At 40.5% G+C, this 17599-nt stretch overlaps 1 protein-coding gene across 9 annotated transcripts in view; it reads left to right on the forward strand.

Annotated features, from left to right (window-relative positions):
• The window catches only part of TCERG1 (transcription elongation regulator 1), a 62732-nt gene extending 48026 nt beyond the window's left edge, over window positions 1–14706 (forward strand). For 8 of the 9 annotated variants that reach the window (XM_066272888.1, XM_066272896.1, XM_066272890.1 and 5 more), the window contains 6 exons: window positions 4469–4633; window positions 5258–5440; window positions 9685–9864; window positions 10887–10970; window positions 12424–12524; window positions 13668–14706. In XM_066272888.1, the coding sequence (XP_066128985.1) occupies window positions 4469–4633; window positions 5258–5440; window positions 9685–9864; window positions 10887–10970; window positions 12424–12524; window positions 13668–13869 (915 nt within the window). In that variant the 3' untranslated portion in view covers window positions 13870–14706. Of the gene's footprint in view, window positions 1–4468; window positions 4634–5257; window positions 5441–9684; window positions 9865–10886; window positions 10971–12423; window positions 12525–13306; window positions 13401–13667 lie in introns of all 9 variants that reach the window. The other variant, XR_010731055.1, reaches the window with a different exon arrangement.
• Window positions 14707–17599: the final 2893 nt, after the last annotated feature.

Here is a 17599-nt window from a genome sequence, read left to right on the forward strand (position 1 = left end):
ATTCACAAGCGTAAATAACAGGAGTATATTCTATCACTTTACTTCTACAGTACCTATTTTCATAGCTGTACTAAATAAACTACACAGGTTTGCTTTAAATGTTATTAATGCTGAGAGGCCTGGTAAGCCCAGAACGGGTTGTTAGGCCTGTCTGTTCATGGGCCAGCTAAATGCCTGCTAAGATGTCAAGATTCTTTATAGGTGGTAACATTTAAGTTTCAAAAGCTTCTTTATCTTTTTTTTTTTGCCCTCTAAAAGTATTTTAGTGACTTTCTAATCTTTTAGTAAACATACCTTACATATAAATTATTGCTTATCAGAATTAAAGGTCAGCTATTAAAGATGAATGAATTCCAAATGTCATTTGACGGCAGTGTAAAGAGTGGAGAGGAGCTCACTACTGGGAGGCAGGCAGGCAGGGAGATGGCACCAGTGGTGCGCGAACCATGGAAACATGCAACGCTCTCCCACTGTCCCGGCCGCTTTGGGGGCGGACCTCGGAACCTCATCATTATTGATATTTAAAATTGCCTCCTTCTAGGAAGTGAAAACATGACATTCTAGTAGGTGTTGTTAGGGAATAAAACAGTTTGCATTGGGAAGAAGCAAGCCTCTTTCATTGAAAATAACATTGAAATAACTTTTGTCAGAAATATCTGAAATTTCCTGATTTACTGGGCCTCAAAAGTAGATCTTTTCCAGAATTATTTCAGTATCAACATTTTTTTGTAAAATGATTATGCTTTTCAGAAGAAATGTGTAAAATATTTCATTCTACTTAAACATTTTATGTGTTTTATTAGAAACATGTTAATGAATTGTTTGCTACTTTTGACTTTTAGTAATAACTTATTTGATTAAAGAAAACCAAGTAAATGAATGATTTAGATATTGTATGATTGCTTTTATACAAATTGAATGTTTTTCTCTTTGCGTTTGTAACTGGGTTTTTTTCTAAACACTTTTTTTATGTAACTATTTTATGTATTCTGTTTTATAACAAGTGGATAGACTTTACGGTTTTGTGCTGTGTGGCCTGTCAATCAGTTCAGTCTAACAGCTGTCAATCACTGATATGCAGAGTATTATGGGATTCCCTAGTGAGGAAAGCATTGGTATCTCTGTGTGGTGACTTTAGCCTTCTGCAGTTCTGGTACTAGACAGTTTTTTAGTCTTTTTCCTTATGAAGTGATGAGAGTTGTACCCAGAATGTGTTAATAGAGATAAGACATTACATCTAAATAACCTACTATATTTAGTTTCTCTTCATTATAAAATTTTAATTCTTTAAATTATGGGTTTGGCTTTGTTCAATTGCTAAGTTTTTTAAAAAGGTAAAACTTTTTCAGCCAATTGAAAGAATGCAAAATCAATTACTAATTAGACCACGAAAGCAGAAATCTTTAAAGTAAGGTAAATGTAGTACATTTATAGTATATTTCTATTCTGAGAAGTGTTTGGTTAATGAAATTTTAACACATTCTTTATGACTTTCAGTGCACATTCTTATGAAATATATTGACTATACTGTTTTTGCTGTTTTTTTTTTAACTGTGTGGTTGAAGAGTAAGATCAGTGCCACAGTCCTTGTGATTCTCTAACCGAGTCAGTCGCTTTAGAATAAAAGCGTGAGGTAATTACTTGCTGAGCCAAAGCCCGTGAAGGACATTGACTTTTGGCAAAATCTTTTTTCTGCTCTGTAGGCATTTTCAAGCTAAAAGGTACATCATTTTCATGTAGTCTTCACCAGTAATTCTCCATTTTATAGAAAAAGTCCCACCCCCACAAACTTTGTTTACTTTTACTAGACTGTTTTGTTTGCAAAAGTAGCTACCTTCTTTTTTGCAAAAGTTTTTGTTGAGTATACTTTATGTATCATGATAACCAATTTTTATACAATTGTGGTTCAAATAATTTACCTTTTGGAACAACATATTTGAAGTTACACATAATGGAGTTAATCCTTTTATAAGATTGGCATTTTTCTCTCCTCTCTTTCAAATTTCCTGCTGAAATTTTCCCCCCCAAATGAGAGGAGGGGAGATAGACTCCTGCATGCACCCCAACTGGGATCCACTCAGTAACCCCAGTCTGGGGCCAATGCTCTGCCCATCTGGGACCTTGCTTACAATCGAGCCATTTCTAGTGCCTGCATGGAGCCATTCTCAGCACCCAGTGCCCATGCCCTTGAACCAGTTGAGCCATGGCTGCTGGAGGGGTGGGGGACCAGGGTGGAGAAGCAGATGTTCTTTCTGTGTATCCTGACCGGGAATCAAACCTGGGACATCCACATGCTGGGCTGATGCTCTACTAGTGAGCCAACTGGCTAGGGCGAACAGTTTTTTCTGTTACACTACATAAATAAGGCTAAGGAGACTATTTCTCTCTATTAAATTCAATAGCTTAGATGTTAAGGTTTTTTCATATTTGGAAAGTTTTATTTAAAGTTTACTTTGTCTATATACATCACACATTTTAAAAACTTTGATAGTTTTCACTTTATAGGCTTTGTGTTCAATATTTGAAAATTATTATAAGAATATAAATTCCTATGGCTTAGAAAGATTCCTGTTTTGATTCAGCTTACATGTTTTTATTTAACATGAATTTTATAAACGTTGCCTTCTAGTTATCATGCATTTAGGAATTTGGTGTTCATCCTGTCAAAATACAAAGTAGACAAAGTGAACAGTGAATTTGTTACATCACTTACCTCAAGTTTATCGTCACTGTCTGGAAATACTGGGTGTATGAGTATTTCTCGTATTCCAAAGTCAAGAGCCAAGTTAAGAAGTGGGGAAATCCACAGCTGAGTGGCTCTTGTCTTTTTTAAAATTCTCTAATGTAGAAATGTTCTCTTATAACCTTACAAGTGTTTTCCAAAGAGGATATCAACCCCCATTTTAATCTAATTGGAGAGGTGAGGTTATAGGAGGAAATGTGAGGGTTGAAATATGCAGAAGGAATGCCTCCTTTATTTTGTGCCCACACATTTTAAATTCTGATTCCATTGCTAATTCCTCCTTTCCTTGGTCAGGAGGGAAGGCATCATGTTTAATCTCTATCGGGAGAAGAGAGAGGTTCTTGACATGGTCAGAATATTCTTCCCAAATGGCTTTTGCCACATTGAGTGCATTCCTGAGGAGGAGTACACAACAATTTAGATGAGACTTAAGTTTTAAAACAGGTCCTTAAAGGTGCATTAAAATGAATGCCTCATTTATACCTTTCCTTATTAAAAAAAAATTATAAATTCAGTTTGGGAAAGGGTTTCTAAGTATTATATATATTAATATTGAAGGATTCATATTATTTAATGCCTTTGGTATAATGTTACTAATTTGGTCCTTCAGTTGAGTATGTTAATACATACTCTGAGTACATACTCTGAGTTGTATAATGGTAAAAGTACTTATTTAATGACTAAAAAGTACAGAAAATCTGAATGCAGTTTTTTTTCAGTAATGATTAATTATGACCAACAGAAAATCTATACTTTTCTTGTAGATGAAGGTATAAAAACATAGATCTTTTTTAAACTGAAATATAAAAATTAAACTTAACTCTTTTTAGATATTTAACAGTAGTTTCAGGTTTGTAATGAATAAGATTTGCTATTTGTGCTTAACTGTTTATAAATTCTCCTATTTTAACAAAAATTATTTATTTTTTTAAATTGATCTACTTTTTAAAGTAAATCATTCTTTATTTTATTTTATTTTTACAGGGACAGAGAGAGTCAGATAGAGGGATAGATCAGACAGACAGGAACGGAGAGAGATGAGAAGCATCAATCATCAGTTTTTCGTTGCGACACTGTAGTTGTTCATTGATTGCTTTCTCATATGTGCCATGACCGCGGGCCTTCAGCAGTCTGAGTAATACATACACACACACACACACACCCCCCATCGAGCCAGTGACCTTGGGTCCATGCTAGTGAGCTTTTTTTTTTTTGCTCAAGCCAGATGAGCCCATGCTCAAGCTGGCTATCCTGGGGTCTCGAACCTGGGTCCTTCCGCATCCCAGTCCAACGCTCTATCCTCTGCGCCACCGCCTGGTCAGGCTAAAGTAAATCATTCTTACCAGCTTTATGTTATTTTACTCTCAGTTTATAAGCTGGTTCTTAGCTAAAAAATAAATGCGAGTTCATATTCCTTATGAAAACATGGCAATTCTGAGATCAAATGTTATAAACAACATAAAAATTTTTCTATATTTAAATAATTTCACTGGAGAATGATTGATCTTGACTTTGATGTTTTAAATGACAGTCGATATGTATATTAATTTTTAAATTTCTCATGAAAGAGCAATTTTGATACTATCAATTACTGAAATTTAATCTACTCTAAATAAGTGCATTTAAAAAGTTATTTTTAAGGCAAGTGAACATTTTTTTAGTTGTAAGCATTTAGATATGAGGATCTTCTCATTGTTCTTTCTTTTATCTTGTTTTGAAATGCAGATTAAGTCAGATTTCTTTGAACTGTTATCTAATCATCACCTGGACAGTCAGTCCCGATGGAGCAAAGTGAAAGACAAAGTAGAGAGTGACCCTCGCTACAAAGCGGTGGACAGCTCGTCAATGCGGGAAGACCTGTTCAAGCAGTACATTGAAAAAATAGCCAAGGTAACCGTTGTGTTCACTGCACTGTAACTGTGGAATAGTGGCATTCGAAATTGCGTTATAAAGGCACTTGTTGCTGTTTAAGGGTTTGGAGTTTTTTATATTCTTAATATAAGAATCTCCAGCCTGACCAAGTGGTGGGGCAGGAGATAGATCGTTGACTGGGATGCGGAGGACCCAGGTTTGAAACCCTGAGGTCTCCGACTTGAGCTTGGGCTCACCGGTTTGAGCGTGGGATCATAGACATGACCCCATGGTTGCTGACTTGAGCCCAAGGTCGCTGGCTTGAGCAAGGGGTCACTCGCTCTGCTGTAGCCTGCTGGTCAAGGCACATATGAGAAAGCAATCAATGAAGAACCAAAGTGCCACAATGAAGAATTGATGCTTCTCATCTCTCTCCCGTCCGTCTGTCCCTATCTGTTCTTCTTTCTGTCTTTCTGTTTCTGTCACAAAAAAATAAATGAATAAAGAATCTCCAGTAGTTGATACGGAAATGAGGTGTGGTGTTTAGATATACAGTATTCTTGGTAAAAAAGTAGGCTTTGAAATTTGTAATTGACAAATTTTATTTTGTGGAAACGTTTTGATGCAGTTGGAAAAAAGGATAATGTCCTTTCACTTTTTCAGAACTTAGACTCGGAGAAAGAAAAGGAGCTGGAAAGGCAAGCCCGCATCGAGGCCAGCCTGCGGGAGCGGGAGCGGGAGGTGCAGAAGGCTCGGTCGGAGCAAACGAAGGAGATCGACCGTGAGCGAGAGCAGCACAAGCGGGAGGAAGCGATCCAGAACTTCAAGGCGCTTCTGTCTGACATGGTACACGCTCCTCTCGCTCTCTCTGCTGTGCTGGACGGGAGAAATCCACCACAGTACCTCCTAGTGAACGTTTTACTGTTATCTGTAAACTAAAGAACTCTGAGGGATACACTTTCCTGTTGTTTATAAAGTGGTCTAAAATTGAGTGTTTGGTATTAGCTCTGTTGGAATAGGCAAAATCTAGTTACTTAATATTTTCAGAAGTTAGATGTTTTGTGTACATGAAAACTCATACTCCTTTAGTAGTGTCAAAGCTTTATTTTAATTGGTCTTGCTGGAAGTCATGCTGAATTATTACACGCTTACAGTCCATAGTAAGGAGCAAGTGTGCTGAACATAATTGACCCTTGTTGATGGAGGGTCGTCATTGTGATGGCCCGTTACTGTCCGTGCAGATGGTGTGAAAAGTAGGGCTGGAGGTGTCCTGACCCAGGAGGGACCACGCAGCTCTCTGGGAGGCACTTCTGTTTGCCAGGGTTGCTGAGATCCGCAGGCACACTGTCCGGGGGTGAGTGCCCGGGCTACTCCGCTCCTCTGCTTGTTTCTTCCCCTTCTTTGTCGCCATCTTTCCTGTTCTTTCTTGTTTCCATTGGAGCCACTCTTTAAGTTGCATCTGTCGGGCTTCAGATTTTCCCCCCTTGTTTCTGCTGATGAGTTTTCAGTTTCCTGTCTCTTCGCTGGACAATTGGAGTCGTTTTCTTATTTTTTTCCCTGCCTTGTGTCCCCCAAATTTATTTTTATTACAACCACAGAAATCTGTATAAAAGGCACATTCGATTTTGTGACAATTCCCAGTGCTGGCAGAAGGTGACAGTCCTCCATACTCTTAGTAGTTGCCCACATTTCAAATTCAGACTCCTTAGCGTGATGGAAGATGTTCATTCCTGACTCACCCACCTTCATGTTGCCTTGCCTGCTCTGGCTCCCTCTCGTCCTGAACAAGGCTTCAGGCTTGCCGAACTTAATCTGAATCCTGCCATTGCTCCTGCCAGCCCTCCATCTAGAATGCTTTTAAACTTCCCACCATGGTGGCAGACTTCCTTGTTCTCCAAGAGCACACACAGTATCCTGTCTTCTGGGAGGCTGATCCTGCCCATTGGGCAAATCCAGACTCACTGTGGCTGTTACCACCCTGTGCTCTGTGCCACTGCACACGTGCTACATGTCACTTTGGCTGTGGGCAAACATGCCTGTCTTCCCTAAAGTGAGCCCTTTGGAGGAAGGGATCAGCATCTTATTTTGTGTTCCCTGGCCGAGCATAGTATTTGCCTGACATGTATTTAGATGCTTGATAAATGTTGGGTAAATAAATGTTTTTGTGTTTTTCTTACCTGTCTTCTAACCTCCTATATTTCTTAGCATGGCGGCAGTGTGACTTACTGCTAAGGCCATTACCAGCTGTGAAGCATACCATTCTACTGGTTGGTGAGCCAGCTAGACCTCTCTGGTGGTCTGTTATCTGGTCTTCTTAACCATGCTAATTCTTCCTTATGCTTGGAGATGTCACTTCCAGTATGTAGTTGATAAGTCCAAATTTGAGCTCAAGATTTGTTGAGAGGTTTTTGTTTTTTTTTTTTTTTTTCCCTGTGAGCTGCTTGGTGCTATAATAAGATAATGTATTTCCTAGTTCATTTGTATCCATCTTTTCTACTAGAAGTTTGTAAGATGTTAAATAGAGTACTGAGGGTGCTGGCTGGTTGGCTCAGTGGTAGAGCATTGGCCTGGTGTGTGGATGTCCTGTGTTTGTTTCCTGGTCAGGGCCCACAGGAGACGCACCCTTCTGCTTCTCTACCCTTCTCCCTCTCCTTGCTCGCTTTTCTCTTTCTCTCTTCCCCTCCTGAAGCTATGTCTTGATTGGAGCAAGTTGGCCCCAGATGTTGAGGATGGCTTCATGGCCTCTGCCTCAGGCACTAAGAAGAGCTTGGTTGCTGAGCAACGGAGCAACACCCCAAATGGGCAGAGCATCATCCCCTAGTGTAGCGGTTCTCAACCTGTGGGTCGCGACCCTGGCGGGGGTCGAACGACCAAAACACAGGGGTTGCCTAAAGCCAGGGGTCCCCAAACTTTTTACACAGGGGGCCAGTTCACTGTCCCTCAGACCATTGGAGGGCCGGACTATAAAAAAACCTATGAACAAATCCCTATGCACACTGCATATATCTTATTTTAAAGTAAACAAACAAAACAGGAACAAATATAACATTTAAAATAAAGAACAAGTAAATTTAAATCAACAAACTGACCAGTATTTCAGTGGGAACTATGCTCTTCTCACTGACCACCAGTGAAAGAAGTGCCCCTTCCGGAAGTGCGGTGGGGGCCGGATAAATGGCCTCAGGGAGCTGCATGTGGCCCGCGGGCCATAGTTTGGGGACCCTTGCCTAAAGCCATCGGAAAATACATACTTTATTTCGGAAAATACATATTTTATTTATATATATTTTATTTCAGAAAATACATATTTTATTTATATAATATATGTGTATATATAATAAATATATTGGGTTGGGGAATAAGTTCATAGCGTTTTTATATTTTATTTTACAACGATTTGTTTGCTGTTTGGCAAAGGGTAAGTATTCATTCGATAAAACTCTTTCTGCTCTACAAAACTATGTTAATTGTATTTTTGAGTTATTTAATTTTTTATTAGTTTTGAGGCTTAGAAATGGAATACCCAGGAGGCAAAAATCAACATTTTCGACACCTGCTCTTCTTTGCTTTTCATCGAGGTCAAAAAGCTGCCGAAGCAGCCTGGGACATTTGTGACATGTATGGAGAAGGTGTCATAGGCGAGTCTATAGCACGGAAATGGTTTGCAAAGTTCAAAAATGGCGACTCTGACGTCGATGACACGTGCCGCAGCGGAAGGCCTTCTGAATTCGATGAAGAACTTCTCAAATCACTTTTGAAGGAGAACGGTCGCCAAACCAGTCGTGAATTGGCAGAAAAAATGAACTGCGATCATAAAACGATTCTCAGTCATCTTCATTCAATGGGATTTACCGAAAAATTGGGAGCCTGGGTGCTTCACGAGCTCAACGAAAAAACAAAGAAAGTCGCCTTCAAATTGCTTCTCAGCATCTCGCCCGCCATCGAGCAACACGCGGTCATAAACAGCGCTTTTTGTACCGAATCATCACGGGAGATGAGAAATGGTGCCTATACATCAATATGAAGCAAAGAAAGGAGTGGGTGGCTCCAGGAGATACGCCAAAGCCGAGAGTCAAGCCGGACCTTCATCCAAAGAAGATCATGATATGTGTTTGGTGGGACTGGGAGGGCATGGTGCACTGGGAAATGCTCGAAAAGAATGCCATGGTCGACAAGGAGCTCTACATTGCCCAGCTACACCGCGTGAATGAGGCTATTCGACTGAAAAGACCTGATCGACATGATCAAACCTTACTCCTTCACGACAACGCCAGGCCCCATGTTGCACAAGTCGTCAAAGCCGCTCTCCAAGAGCTTGAATGGGAGGTCCTTCAGCATCCGCCGTATTCTCCGGACCTTGCACCGACCAATTACCATCTTTTCCGCTCCCTGTCAAACCATATGAAGGGCGTTACCTTCGATAACAAAGAGGTCCTTAAAAACTGGCTCAACAACTTCTTCGACACCAGACCAGGCGATTTTTGGCGGAACGGCATCAACAAATTGGTTGAGAGGTGGGAAGAGGTTGTAAACAGCAACAGCGAATATATAATTGATTAACTTATTGATATAATTATTTTTTGTTTAAATAAAAGTCTTCGGTAGAAACGCTACGATCTTATTCCCCAACCCAATATATATATAATAAATACGTATTTTCCGATGGCTTTAGGCGACCCCTGTGTTTTGGTCGTTGGGGGTCACGGCCCACAGGTTGAGAACTGCTGCCCTAGTGGGCTTGCTTGGTGGATCCTGGTCAGGGTGCATGCAGGAGTCTGTCTGCTTCCCCTTCTCTCACTGAATTCAAAACAAAACAAAACAGAGTACTGAATACTATTAAAGTGATTAGGGACTATGGTTGATGGGAGATACCTTCATCCTTTCCCACCTTGAAACCCACACTTGATAGCTTAGGTGAGCTCTAGGAGGTAAGATTTCTGGCTTAAAGGAGCAGATTTTTAGTGACTGCTTAACTAAGGTGAAGTCGCCAGAAGCTCCTTTGTTAAAATTGTCATTTGTAAAGAGTTATGCCCTTTGTTGTTGAAGTATGAAAAGGTCGGTCTGGTGACAGACACGGCTCTCTGTTTTAGGTACGCTCTTCAGATGTGTCATGGTCCGACACGCGGAGGACTCTGCGGAAGGACCACCGCTGGGAGTCTGGGTCCTTGTTGGAGAGAGAGGAGAAGGAGAAGCTGTTCAATGAACACATTGAAGCACTTACCAAAAAGAAGAGGGAGCACTTTAGGCAACTTCTGGATGAAACTTCTGCAGTAAGAGTCTCTTTTTTTCCTATTTTAATCTACATGAATCTTTGTTAATAATACCAAAAAGTAAAACATTGATAAGATTTGTCATGGTGTCTAGATTCATTACTGGTATTCATGGGTTATGATGCTCATGTAAAATGTTAATGGTATTCTTGCTCTTTAAAAATTAAAAGCATTGGGCCTGACCTGTGGTAGCGCAGTGGATAAAGCGTCGACCTGGAAATGCTGAGGTCGCCGGTTCGAAACCCTGGGCTTGCCTGGTCAAGGCACATATGGGAGTTGATGCTTCTAGCTCCTCCCCCCTTCTCTCTCTCTCTGTTTCTCTCTCTCCCTCTCTCTCTCCTCTCTAAAAATGAATAAATTAAAAAAAAATTAAAAGCATTGACCTGGAACGCTGAGGTCGCTAATTTGAAGCCCTAGGCTCGCCCAGTCAAGTGACATACAAGAAGCAACTACTAGGAGTTGATGCTTCCCACTCCTCCACATCACCTTGCTCTCGCCTCTTTCTAAAAATCAGTAAATAAGATTTTAAAACACCACCAAGAAAAACAAGAATTATAAAAAAAATTACTTGCATTTGCAATTCTTAAGTCCTTATCTCTTCCCTGGCTGCTCACAGTGTCCTTAGCTGTGTGTGACCATTGACCCGTCCCGACAGGAGGGTTAGTTGGGTCCCTCTCCGCTCCGTTTCCGTCTGGCAGCTTGTACACCCCGGTGTCCAGGTTTTCTCCTGTTTCCCCGCTCTCTCGCAGATGTTTCTTCAGAAGGTCTGATGTTGCCCTGGAGATACAGGGTGTGCAGGGATTGTCTTAGGCCACCGTGAGCATTTGGCCATGAAAATAACTCTTGTGGCCAGCCATCACAAAGAGACTGTTAACGCTGCTCTCCCGTTCCGGACGGTTCATTACGCCGGGCATGCAGGGGTGCGCAGGCCGGAGTGTATTGCGTGCCACGTGTGCTGTGCTGGGATGCCCTCAGTAAAAGTGAGTTGTATTTACATGTTTTATTTCCTCGTCTTTTTAAAGATTACCTTAACATCCACATGGAAAGAAGTAAAAAAAATCATTAAGGAAGATCCTCGGTGCATTAAATTCTCCTCCAGTGACAGGGTAAGAAGATTTTGTGTGAGATTTATTATCACTTTATAAATATTAATTGGGTGCTTAATTAGCAGCACTAGTATCTTGACCAAATAAGCTGATGGTTTTAAGCAAATCATTTTGAAGTGTATGAGAAATAAATCTGAATTTTAATTTCATATTTTCTTTCTTGCATGATATTTTAACAAGACAGTGTAATAGAAACAAAAAAAAATTAACCTTTGGGGTTAAACCTGTGTTTTGGGACTTTAGAGAAGCCATAGTTTTAATTTATTGTGTAGTCAGGGTTGCCTAGGCGGGCGCGTTCAGGCCGGCATGTGGTCCTGCCCGCAGAGCCCCGGAGGGCGGTCTCCAGTGTTCGGAGCCCCTGAGCCTCTGCAGTGGAGGAACCCTGGGTGCGGGAAGCTGAGCGGAGCCCTGGTCTGCTGCTCTCGCAGTCGGGCTGAGACCGGGAGTGGTTCAGGGAAGTGGAGCTGGCTGCGGTCTCTGGGACCCTTGGCCTGGCATGTGCTCTCTTCCCATCGTTCTCCTTTCCGGCTTGTATTCTCTAGTCGAGTCAGAAACCCATAGATCCAATACAGCGGGTCCTCGGGTTCCCACAGTCTTGACATACGACCTTTTGAGTTTATGACACTCACTCCTATAAAAACTTTTAAAAATTGAGATGTGAGTGTTTTGCCTACACCGTTAGCATCGTACTTACGGACTGTGTGGGCGAACTGGTTGGGTTGCGCGTGGCTGAAGAATACGCAGTAACACGGTGTATTTGTATTTTTGTGTTCTAGATTATTTTACAACTGTGTTAGGATAGGTAAGTGACTTAGGCTAGGGTGCGTTTCGACTTACACCGAGATTCGAGTTACGTCAGTGTCGTAGGAACGGGACTGTGCAGTAACCCGAGGACCCCGTACTCTTCCTTCTAGGCCCTGTCAGGTCCTTGCAATAGATGTGTGGAGCAGCAGACAGATGGAGCTGGGTGTGAGGGGGAGACTTGTACTCGAGAGATCCAGTCTCAGCTCTGACTTTTCTGATTGCTTAGAATTGATAATAAAGTCTTTTTTACTAGGAAAGCTAAATGCTCAGTATAACTTAAAGTTCTGAATGTTATGGTTGGTGTACCCATAAATTATACCACGTTAGTATCTGTGTGCTTGAGGATATAAGTATAGTCTATATTTAACCCTTAATTTATTTTTTAAAAGTGTTATGAAGATTAAAGGGAATAGCCTCATAAATGTTTTACATGGTTCCACGTTCTTGCTTTCCTTTTGTCTTAAAAATATACCTTGCCGATCCTGCATTTTAATGACTGACTGTTATGTGAACACAAATGTACCTTACTGCCTTCTTCTTTTGAATTTTTTAGTTTATGATGTGACTTACAAATTACTAGTCTTATAAATCATTAATATTAGTTGTAGAATTATTGGGCTGTTTTTCTAATCTTACCACCTTCTTACAGAAAAAACAAAGAGAGTTTGAAGAGTACATCAGAGACAAATACATCACGGCCAAAGCTGACTTCAGGACGCTTTTGAAAGAGACCAAATTTATAACATATAGGTATGTGCAATGTGATGTTTCACGTCTGAGTCACTGTCTTCACTAGTCCTTACTCTAATAGCAAAGCATACAGTTCACACACATGCTGACATTAACTTTTAAGAAGGACAAGAAGCCAACTCTGTCAAAGACGGCGAGTCCATCTCTACTTTACTTTTTTTTTAAAGAAAGGGCCCAGATGTCAATTCTTATTTTGTGTTACCCACCCATCCAATTTTTTAAACACTTATTTTTACTTCACTGCTTTTTTAGGAGTGCCCCCTCTTTAAGAGTTGTATTTTGTGAAGAGACTTTTTAAATAGTCTGTCACTGTCAGTTCCCTTTGCCTCCTGAAGACCGATCAGTGCTGCTGAGCCAGGCTGACGCTTGCAGTCTCCTAAACCGTCTCACTGAAGCTCAGCAAAGCATTTTCAGGAAAGCAGTTTGCTGGCTACTTTTCAGTAAAAACTTGAAATGGTAAAAGCAGAGCTTTAAAACCATACTTCTCTGTAACATAGCCAGTCGGTTCCCAGCCCCAGCCGTTGGTCACCGGGAGGATGAGCGGACCTTGCCTAGGGCCCGTGCAGGAAGGCGTTGCTGTCACTCCTCCAGTTTTTCTTGCTCTCAGAGAAAGCTCTGACACATCTAACGAAGGGTGCGTGCACGGGAGGACAGCTAGCGCTGAGGGTGTGGTCTCGAGGTATTTTGTCACTGGATTTTTTTGGTCAGGATCCTTAATGTTTTGCATCAGCTTGGGCTTTTCAATTAGATGTGAAGTAAGACTTCTTTCTACATTTTTATAGTTAATTTAGTGAAAGATGTGAAAGTGAAAGCTTGTGAAAGATGCTGGGATTGGCAGCCCCGCAGACTGAAGTCCTCTGTTCATCCACAGAACAGGTACAGCACGGGCAAGACCTACCCACCCGCCCTCAGCCCTGGTCTGGAGGGACCGCCAGTAGGGGTGGGAGGGTAATTCAGCTTCTGAGGCCCTTTCACTCCTTGGAGTCTTTGCTGAGGCGACCACAAAGGTGACCACTGCAGTGAAATTTTTCTTAAAAAAAAAAAGTGGAAACACAATTAGGAACTAGATGGACATTTCCAGCTCATATCTGAAAGACCAGTGAACAGCAGTCAGTCATTCTTGTACTTCTTTTCTTATTGCAGATCCAAAAAGCTAATCCAGGAATCTGATCAGCACCTGAAAGACGTGGAGAAGATTTTGCAGAACGACAAACGGTATCTAGTACTAGACTGTGTGCCCGAGGAGAGGCGGAAGCTGATCGTGGCGTACGTGGATGACCTGGACCGCCGCGGCCCACCACCACCGCCCACCGCGTCCGAGCCCACCCGGCGGTCAACGAAGTAGTTCTGCATACTCTTCCACAGGGGTATCTATTCATTCAAAATGCTTGCATGAGCCAATTTTCAGGTTTTTACATGTATGTGCATTAGTCAGACTATTGCAAAACCATCTGACGAACAGAAGGAGAAGCATTCGTGAACAGTTGCTGAACAGAGAACACTTTGGGAATATTTATGCTTTTCTTTGTGTGGCATGACTGACATACATACTCAAATATAGGCTGTCTCTAGTAAATCTAAAACCTTGAAGCTAAAATCATCCCTTTCCGAGGTGTGGAAGCCAGTGACTTTGGTGGCGTTCTTTCTAGCAGTGTTACACAGCAAGGCCTAAGGGCATTTGTAGTCAACTTGCAAGATGCAGGTACCACGGACTCCAAGAAAAACCCAAGTTGGTTTTGTTTTGATTTTGTTTTTTAAAGCGGGTAAAAGAGAAAACACTGAAAATTGAATTCTTATCTCCCAGAGGGTAAGGTTATTTTAATGGACATACTTTTACCTTTGTCTCAAAAAACACTTTAGTTTTATTTGTTCACTTCTCCCCTCTCAAATATAGGCCACGCCTTGTTTAGCCTAAGAGAAGATTCATGTAGTCATTTCTTCTCAGGTATGGAGCCACGGTCATAACTAACATGTTGGCCAGAGTAGAACTGCTGGTTGAACACATTCACCTTTAAATGATCTTTATCATTATTCTGGATTAGACAACAGTTTACCTTTCTGGTGTTCCCTGTAAACTATACTCTTGTTTGAATGTTAAACTTTTGTTTCTAAAGTTTAATTTGAAGATGTTTTGAATGTTCAGTTTATGTATTTGAACTACAATAAACAAACCCTTTTTATATATGTGGATTGTATATGATTATGTTACATAATTTATAAAAGCTTTTTTTAAACCTGTTCTTAAAAGCAGCAGCAAATGTAATTTGGTACAAAAAAAGTTGACCTTAAGTCACATGGTTTTGAAAGGCTTGAATAGAATAATAAATTATTTGCAGTATAAAAGGGACAGGATTTGTAAAGGACCACTTTGGTGCTTAGTCTCTTAGCAGTATCTCATTGCTTTATCGCAGGAAGCTGAGCTTGGTTTTTTTGCTTTTGCCTTTTGTATTAACATTGACAATGTTTTCCTGGCATCCTTCCCACGCCTTACGCGCACCATAGCGGGAAGCCTCCCCTTGATTTCCTGTGCTCTCTAGCTTTACCCCCCACCCCCACCCCCGGGGTTTACAAAGACCCTTCTAGTCATTCCTTTGTAGGTTTCTGCTTTCTGTATAGCACATCAGTGTTTAGGAAAACCTATGTCAGTAGGATAATCTAGTCTCTGTGTTAAAACACATGCTATGATTGTAACAAAACCTGAAAAGGAGTACCTACAGATTTGCATTTGTGTGTGATATGTACACACACATATACACACATTCCCATCTGTGTTAGTACTTAAATATTTTAGATGCCACTGAACTGACGCGAACTGTGTTTAATAAACTGGAAGGGATTATTTCACCTAAGGTCTTAACATGTAAAGTTGCTAATTAGCAGGATTTTCTTCTTTTTCCTTTCTCTTACTTTGAAGTTCATGTTTATAAATTTATTGAGTGATTTTTAAGTTCTATGAGGAGTGAAACTGAAGTGTTTTGACTGTCTCTACAAAGGTGAGCCTTATAGGATGATTTGTTATGGAAAATTCTGCGTAGTGTTGTTTTACTCATTTGCAACTTCTGTTCCTCACAGTAGAGAAGTGTGAAGGAAATGGTTTTGCGATCTCTATAATTTCCTACTTTTGTTGTAAAGTATTGGGGATTGATTGCTTGTGTAAATTGCAAATCAGACTCTCTGTGCAGATTTGGTTCTTGCAGTTACACTGTGTTTCAGCATCTGCATCTTGATGAGCTGCTTATCAGCCCAGTCTTTAAAAATAAATGATTCCGTTTCCCCTGAGACCTGTTGTGAGGTCTGACCTCCCCGCAAAGCCCCATGGTGCCAAGTGATGGTTTTGAAAGAAGCATTCAAGACAAAGACTTTAAATCTCCAAAACTGTCTGAAGTGAAATAATTGTTTTTATTTGTTTATAAGTTAAAATATCAAACACTGGAACCTTACATCCTACATTTACTATATATAATGTACATTAAAATCTTTAATCCAAATAGTTCATCACAGATGATTTTAAAGGTAATCCCTTTGTATAATTATCACAGAAACAATATTTTGGATACTTACGTTGTACTTTATGTGATCACATGAGCCTTAGAATAAAATTTGTGATGAACCAAGTAAAAGAAAACAGCCCTATCTTCTGTGTTAAAACAAACCATGACCATTTGTGAAAACAAGACCCAAAAAATCCAGACTGAACATTTATTTAAAAATAAAAATTCCATTCACAGTATTTTTTATATTTCACATTCTTCGTTGCTTGCTTTAAAGATGGTTTGTTTTCTCCCGAGGGAATCCTTCAATGAAAATACCCCAGAGTTTCATTATAGATAACCAAGAAACATGGATAAATGCCTTTATTTATTTAATAGGGGAAGAAATGTATCATCATGTTTTGGGGGTGTGCTGTAACTTGCTGTACTGGCAATATGTTTGGGAGCACACAATTTAATTTTTCTGCTTTTCTTCCTGCATTGCCCTTGTGTTTTTTTCCTTGTTATTCTTGATCATCAGTATCACACACAAGCTCAGGCGTTTTAAAAGTTGGGCAGGATTCAAGTTCAGTGATACAGGCACATTAATGCCATTTAACAAGACATTTCATCTCTATCCCCCTTTCACCATGACATTTGATGATTGCCTTCAGTCATTAATACCTATATATTAGCCATAGCTTATAGTTTATGGTGAGAGAAAGGAAATAATTGGGAGGAACAGCTTGATTTCAGCTTGCAGAAGAGGAACCGTCTCCTGTTATTTGGGAAGAATAGATCATTGGGAAGGGGGGAGGGGAGGGGAGTTGTCGAAGTTCTTTCTCCATATCAGAATATAGTAAGCTGCTAAAACCCTTACACTTAGAAGCCGAAGACCCACTCAGGTGGCATTAAAAAGATCAACAGAGCAGATCTTAGTATAAGGCAAAGTTTGAACTTACTTACACTTGGCCAAAATAAACTGATTTGAAATGGTCCCGGGATTGGAACGGGGTGTTCCCTATTCTGCAACCTTCAGGCTTAGAAATTCTATACAGGTTTTTATCAAGTAAATTTACTTACGTTAAGCAAATGAAGATAATTCATAATGTTTGATAGGTGAAGCTAGGGCTGGCAGGTTCAGGAAGAAAAAGCTAAGGGAAGGGGATGCGGGTTTTGACAGATAAGCTCTACTCCAGTCGGTACAGGGCTGGTCTAAAGAGTACCCAATGAAAAATGACAAAATAGCTAGGCTTTCTAAGCATGCAGCACAACTCTTTGGGTAGCCGGGTGTTAATTCTGCAACATAATTACTGCTAACCTGGGATTCCACTTACCAAATTGCAGAGTTTGAAAATGCAGCTGATTTGACTGGGTGGTGGGCACACAGATCATGTATCAGAAATGTACACTTGACACCTATGTGACCCTACAGACCAGTGTCACCCCAACAAATTCTAGAAGTTCCAAATAAAGCAGACTGAAGCAATTGTTTTGTAATTCCTAAAGGTAGGACATGTCGCTATGTGTTACATGTTAAACTCAGCCATGCCAATAAGAGTGCCAACTGAGTACAGTCACAGTTTGTTTTGCTTTGAAACTTGT

Source organism: Saccopteryx bilineata, chromosome 4 (genome assembly GCF_036850765.1).
Source record: "Saccopteryx bilineata isolate mSacBil1 chromosome 4, mSacBil1_pri_phased_curated, whole genome shotgun sequence".
In the NCBI taxonomy this organism is placed as follows: Eukaryota; Metazoa; Chordata; class Mammalia; order Chiroptera; family Emballonuridae; genus Saccopteryx; species Saccopteryx bilineata.